The sequence below is a fragment of the Arachis duranensis genome, chromosome 3 (genome assembly GCF_000817695.3).
Source record: "Arachis duranensis cultivar V14167 chromosome 3, aradu.V14167.gnm2.J7QH, whole genome shotgun sequence".
NCBI lineage: Eukaryota > Viridiplantae > Streptophyta > Magnoliopsida > Fabales > Fabaceae > Arachis > Arachis duranensis.
This window is the reverse complement of record NC_029774.3, coordinates 91,565,407-91,572,702: the sequence shown is the minus strand read 5'-3', so window position 1 is coordinate 91,572,702 and position 7,296 is coordinate 91,565,407. Positions and strand designations below refer to the sequence as shown.

The following is a 7,296-nucleotide window of genomic DNA, read 5'->3' as shown; positions in this document are numbered from 1 at the left end:
AAATAGGGTTGAGATTGAGAGAGAGAGAATCCGTTTCCTTTATATTAAAAGAAAAAACTAAATGGGTAAAACGGCGTCGTTTGGGAGGAGTAGTGAGATAAGAAAAACCGCAAAAAACCGACCGGTCTAAACAGTTCACCGGTTAACCGCCGGTTTAACCGATTTTTTGCTAGCCGGTTTTTGAGCCTAACCGGACCAGCCTAGTGACCAGTTTCCAGTTAATCCGGTTGAACCGGCTGGTCCGGTTCGGTTTTCAGAACAATGGAATAGATAGAATAGATTGTAAATATAATAATATTATAGCAAAATTGGATTGGATCAGTTATGAAAAGTAGATCCGAAATTCGATCCGATTCAACAGTTTATAAAAAATAGAATCCAATCAAATCCGAATTAATTTAATTTTAATCGATTTTCGATTTGAATTAAATTGTATGAACAGTTTAATTTAGATCGGTTTAAATTTGACTACCCTAATTTTTATGTCCTATTCATTGAAATCAGGGGGTTTACTATATATATACAAACGCTAGGTTTCAAAAATTAAATAATCCCACACGTTTTATTACAAGTTAAAACTAATAAAATGATTAAGAGTGTATTTGGAATAAAATATTTTTGTAATTGATTTGATTTTATTTAAAATGGATAGAATTAGAAATGAATTATTGTATTTAGAATTATTATGTAAAATAAGAATTATTTAATTTACAAATTAATATAATAAATTGATTTTACATATTTATCTTTTATTTACCTCACAATATTCTATCACCATCAGTAATCATCGTCACTTCCGGTGATTGGACTGCTTGTCGCAAGCAATCCCTCTTCGATTTCGGACCCTTTTTTCTTTTTTTTTTATTAATATTTGAAGTGTAAAAATGATATTTTTAACCTACCAAATCATTTTAATTTCAAACAAATTTTCCAGAAAGATAAAAAAATTTGAAACAAAGGTTAAAATAAATCGCTAAATTTTCTAGAAATGATATTTTTAACCTACCAAATCATTAAATTATACCTTACTAATTTTACAATAAAAATGTGTCACATTTTATTTTTTCATTATAATTAAAATCAAATATTTTTTTCTAAAGTTAAAAAATTCTCTTATTCTCTCTCTCTCATTTCTTTTACTTACTTTATCTCTCTTATATATTATTATCAATGACTAATTACAAATTTATCAATTAAATAATATGACATTTTCTAATTATAACTAAAATTGAAATTAAAATATAGCTATATTATTATATTACTAATTTAACAACTAAAATGTGTCACATGACACTCTCTTATTAAAATTGAGATGAAATATTTCTCTTCAAAATTAATAAATTCCCTTTTTCCATCTTCTTATTTACCTTTCTTCCCTTTTTTATTTTTCTTTACTTTTTTCACTCTATATATCGACTTTTTTATTTAAATAAAAGAAACACCTTTCAAAATTACTTGATTCCTCTAAAGTATTTTTCAAAATGCAAATCTCTATTTTTAATAATATATAAATCTGCCTTGTGATTTATATAATATATTAACCACTACATTTTAGAACTATTTATGCACGAATAGCTTATGTTAGATTTATACATGAATAACTTATGAAAAATAATATATAAGTCGTTCCCGATGACCAGTTTGAATAGTTGTATATAAATCGTTTTAGAACGAGAAGATTTACGCGTTTTGAGACAAAAATACAAAGGATTGGCACGATTTGTATGCAATAGCTAACTTTCAGCACCTAGTGCAATTTATGCTCAATTTGACTAACACTTAAGACCGAGCCTTATGCTCAAAATAATAAAGCAGATGATTATAGCTAACATATAACTGTATGGTTGCAAAATCACATTAATTAAGTATAGAGCTCACAGTTGAGTGAATGTGGCACATATCATGGTACTTGGGAGAAAGAGTATTGTTATAAATTCAAAGTTTGTTTATATTATGTTTAAATAGTTATATTTTTTTATATGTCTAAATAATTTATAAATATAAAGATATTTTTATTTCTTGAATTAGGTTTTAAAATTGAGGTAACTTCAGTTTTAGTTTTAATAAGATATTAAAATGAATTTGATTTAATGTTAATGTTATTGACTATTTATCTACAAATATTGACCCAATAAATATTTTATAAAATTAATTTTAGTACGTCAAATATTCAACTTAATTTTCCTTAAATTTTATATTTATTATATATTTTGATTTTCGCACTTCATTTTCATACAATATGATAGTGTTTATAGTTTTTAAATATTCAATTATTGATTGCTATTTGATCAAATTAATACTATTTTCTCACGCATCAAATATGTGATGCAATTCTCTGCCATTTAGATAAAAAAACAAATTATTATTCAATTTTAGCATTATTCAAATACTTAATTTTTTATTAAAATCTTTTAAATTGAATAAATTCATAAAATAATAAACTAAAAAAATTAATTTTTAAAAATAAAATAATAAAATATATATTTCATAAAAATTACATTTAAATTTTTCACTTTTTAAATTTATTGAAAAATTAATATTCAACTTTAGAAATATTTGAGTAAAAATTAAAATTATGTCTAAATAAATCTATCAATTTTGTTTAACTAATAATTATTTTTTAATTTTTAATCATTTTCAATATATCTAATATAGAAGTTTATTGATACATCTTTTTTATCATTTTGAGCATAAATTATGACTAGGTCTTGAAGGTTAGTCAAGTTGAGCATAAATTACGTTTGGGTATTAACTGGTGACTGCTGAAGGTTAGTAATTGTACATAAATGTGCCAGCTCTTTGTGTTTTTGTCTCCAAACACGCTAATTCTCCCATCCTAAGTCCATTTATATACAACTATTAAAGCTAGCACTTTGGGACGATTTATATCTTATTTTTTAGAAGCTATTTTTGCATAAATTATCCTAGAGTATAATAGTTAACATATTATATAAATCACAAGGTCAAAGATGATTTATATATTATTAAGAACAAGAGATTTCCGTTTTGAAAAATGCTTGAGGGAAATAAGATAATTTTGGAAAGTGTTTATTTTATTTAAATAAAAAAGTCTATATATAACTTTTAATTTATATTTTATATTTTTAATTTGATAAAACAAAATGTGTCATAAAGTATTTTTTATTACAATTAAAATAAAATCTTTTTCTTGAAAATTAACACTTACTCCCTTTTCTTTTTCTTTATCTTTCTCTCTTATTCTCTATCTCTCTCTACTCTTTTATTCTACATAAAATAAAATTAATAAAATAATATAATTTAAATAAATTTATAAAATTATAAAACATATATTAAATATATAATTAAAAATAATTCTATAATATTATTCACATAAAAAATATATTATTATATACATACTTTCTTAGCTTTTTTTTTGTAGTGTTATTATTATCAAGGAAAATCACTTCAACAAGTCAAGAGAAGGGAAAAATTACACAAATCAGCCAAATTAAAAACTGGTTTACGAATCAACCAAGAGACATTTCTATATAGTTCGAATCACCTTAATTCGAATTTTATTTTCATGTAATTCGAATCATCCTGATTGGAACTACACACACCCACTAATTCGAATCAACTTGATTCGAATTACACCCACAGTAATTCACATTATGGTGATTTGAATTACACACACGTGCACAATATAATTCGAATTGGATATTCGAATTACTCATGAGTTAATTCTGCCCATTCTTTTATTAAAAAATTAATAATTTATTAAAAAACTTAATAATTTAAAAATTAAAAAATATATTTTTATTTCATGCATTAAAAAAGCTAACAAAATATTTAATTACGAGATTTTTTAAAATATTAATGAGCTATCAATTCGAATTTTATACAATACTCTTTTGCCCATTTTTAATAGCTCATGAATATTTTTTAATAAATTTTTTAATAAATTTATTTAAATTATACCACAAAAATATGTTATTCTATACAAATAAATTTAAAAAAAGGCTTAAAAATGTTAAGAGTATTATAAAAATTTGTAATGTTCTAATGACTTAAGACATTAAAGAAATACTTTACATAGTCAATAATAATTTAAAAATTAAAAAAAATATATTTTATCATGTATTTACCTATATTACTAGGATATTGCAAACTTTTATAGTACTCCTAATATTTTTTAAGCCATTTTTTAAAATTATTTTGTATAGAATAAAGGATATTTTAAGCCATTTTAAGCCAATTTACGCTATTTTTTATGCAAAATAATTTAAAAAATGGCTTAAAAGATGTTATGAGTACTATAAAAGTTTGTAATATTCTAGTAATTTAGGTAAATACATGATAAAAGTATATTTTCTTTAATTTCTAAATTATTATTGACTATGTAGAGTATTTTTTTAATATCCTTAGTCATTAAGACATTACAAATTTTTATAGTACTTCTAATATCTTTTAAGCCACTTTTTAATTATTCTGTATAGAGTAAAATATTTTTTGTGGTATAATTTAAATAAACTTATTAAAAATATTCATGAGCTATTAAAAATGGACAAAAGAGTATTGTATGAAATTTGAATTGATAACTCATTAATGTTTTAAAGAAGTTTCGTAATTAAATATTTTGTTAGTTTTTTTTATCTTAATGCATGAAATAAAATATATATTTTTTAATTTTTAAATTATTTATTTTTTAATAAAAGAATGGGCAAAATTAACTCATGAATAATTTGAATCTGACCAATTCGAATTACATTATGCACGTGTGTGTAATTCGAAGCACCCTTATTCGAATTACTGTGGGTGTAATTCGAATTAGGTTGATTCGAATTAGTGGGTGTGTACGTGTGTAGTTCGAACCAGGGTGATTTGAATTACATGGAGATGAAGTTCGAATTAACCTGATTCGAATTATGTATGTAGATATGTGTCTTTGGTTGATTCATGAACCATTTTTGTATTTGGCTTATTTGTATAATTTTAAACTCTCATTGACTTATTTCTGTGATTTACCATTATTATTATATGCATACTTTTTTAACTTTTATTTAGTTTTAAATTTTTATCACTTATATTTTTAATCTATATTTGTACATTTCTTTCTTCAAATTTTTAATACATATAATTTAAAGAAAATACTAATGTTGTGGTGAATAATTAGAATCAAGATTCAATTAAAAAAAAATTTGAGTTAATTTTATAACTATCAATATAAATTTTTTTATATTAATATCTAATTATATGTTTATATATATATATATTATTTTTAAATAATAACTAAAAAATTATTATTTGATTTTTTTATCTTCAAAGATTTTGGTCTTCTTAACCGACCGAGATTTTTGTCTCCTACGATCATTTTTTAAAAATTAGTTTGATTCTATAATTTTTTTGTTATAATCTATAATATCAGAATAAAGTCGATGTTTCAAAAGATTTATATTCCTGTAATGTTATTACAAAAAAAATATTAATTTTTGTAAAGCAGATTCATAGAATTTACAAATCAATTCAATTCATAGTTTTTTGAGCTATTTCAAACAAAAATTTTAATTTTAAAATTAAATCAAACACTGGTTTAAATAGATAAATAAACTTATGAGTGATGGACCACCCTTGATTAAAAATATTTTATATATATTAACTACTATTTTCGGTAAAAAAAATTGTCATTTTGACAATGTATTTGGATAATTTAGCAATGTCACAAGTATTATTTTCAAACTTGTAAGAAGACTACATTTGAAAAGTGACACATGCATCAATACACATGTTCGCAGTTGTGCAACTTCACAGAGAAGATTCATCTTGGAAGATCATAGAAAGAATTTGTGAAACCAAATATATGAACCCTCAAACTACTGAAACCAATGAAGCAGCACATATAGAATGTGTCTTAAAAGTTCTTACCACTCCACAAACACTCGCTTCCTTTGAGGAATGCAGAGAAAGAGTGAGAAACATAGCTGAGAACATGCAACCTCGATGCATAGCTGATGGAAATGAAGTCATGAGGTTTTATGGAACAACCATTGCATGCTCCCTTGGTCTAGTAAATTACTCTTCTACCCTCAGCTGCACTTTAGAACAATGTGGTTTGTGCCAAATTCTGAAGCATGGTTTCAACGCAAACCAGGAATTCCATGGTGAACGTGGGGTTCTCACCACTGCTACAAGTGATCAAGCCTTTGATTCCATTATTTTATTTGAATCAACTGAATACGACCAGGAAGCATTACCAATATTGAGGAAGTGTGTTATAGTGTGCAGAGTAATTGCTGGAAGAGTTCATAACCCTTTGCAAGAGATTCAGGAAGAGACTGATTTGGGTTTTGATTCATTGATCAAGAAAATAAACCGTGACTCATCAGATATTGAAGAACTCTGTATTTTGAATCCTAGAGCTATATTACCTTGCTTTGTGGTAATCTATAATGCGATGCTTAGGAGAAGCAATTTTTAAATTCTAAATGGTGGTTTTAGCTTAGATTTCTTGCTAGTGATATGATTTCATTTCTATATTTTATTTATTCTTTCTTATGTGTTATTATCACAACAAATGTACGTTTCAGAACATCAAAAATGAAAAAAAAAAAAAAGTTACTTGAACGGAAAATAGAGTTATTTTGACACTTTATTTTTTAACACCATAATTAAATGTCAAAATTAATATATATTTTTGACAAATATTACAAATGTCAAATTTTTTATATTTTCTTGACAAAAATTTGACCGTAAAAAATTACTCCTCAATTTTGACATTCATTTATTTTTAATTTACTCTACTATTTTTTTCTTCTTTGGGCTCAGTTAATTTTAACATCACACTGCTCTCAATTTAGAATTATACTACTCATTCTTTATCTTCAAAATCTCAATTTATTCTTTAGTTTCAAGATCATATCTCATTCTTTGTTAAAATTTTTTGTTGAGAATATTTTATAGTCAATAAGTGTCAAAATAAATAGTATTTTTGACAATTAATAAGTATCACAGAAAATATGTTCTCAAAATTTTCTAACAAATTATTTTTGACAGCCAATATTTATCAAAATAAAATTTAAATTTTTTTTACAATCGCTTATATATTAAAAATACTATTTTTGACAAAATTTTTATTAACATATTTTCATAATTAAAATAATGTCAAAATTTATTTTTTTTTTACAAATTTTAATTTTCTTTTACACATTATAACCCTAAAAAATAATCTATATTATTGTAGTAAACACAGGAAGTGACGGTGAACGCAAGTTAAATATACTATTATAAAGTTTTCTTCATGATTATGCACCGTTGACGTAGGATTAGTCATTATATACA

General features: G+C 23.9%; 1 protein-coding gene across 1 annotated transcript; it reads left to right on the top strand.

The window, feature by feature from the left end:
* The first annotated feature begins 5,743 nt into the window (after positions 1-5,743).
* Positions 5,744-6,436, top strand: LOC110278660 (uncharacterized). Its single transcript, XM_021136906.1, has one exon. It carries the CDS (start codon positions 5,744-5,746, stop codon positions 6,434-6,436), a length of 693 nt encoding a protein of 230 aa, XP_020992565.1.
* Positions 6,437-7,296: the final 860 nt, after the last annotated feature.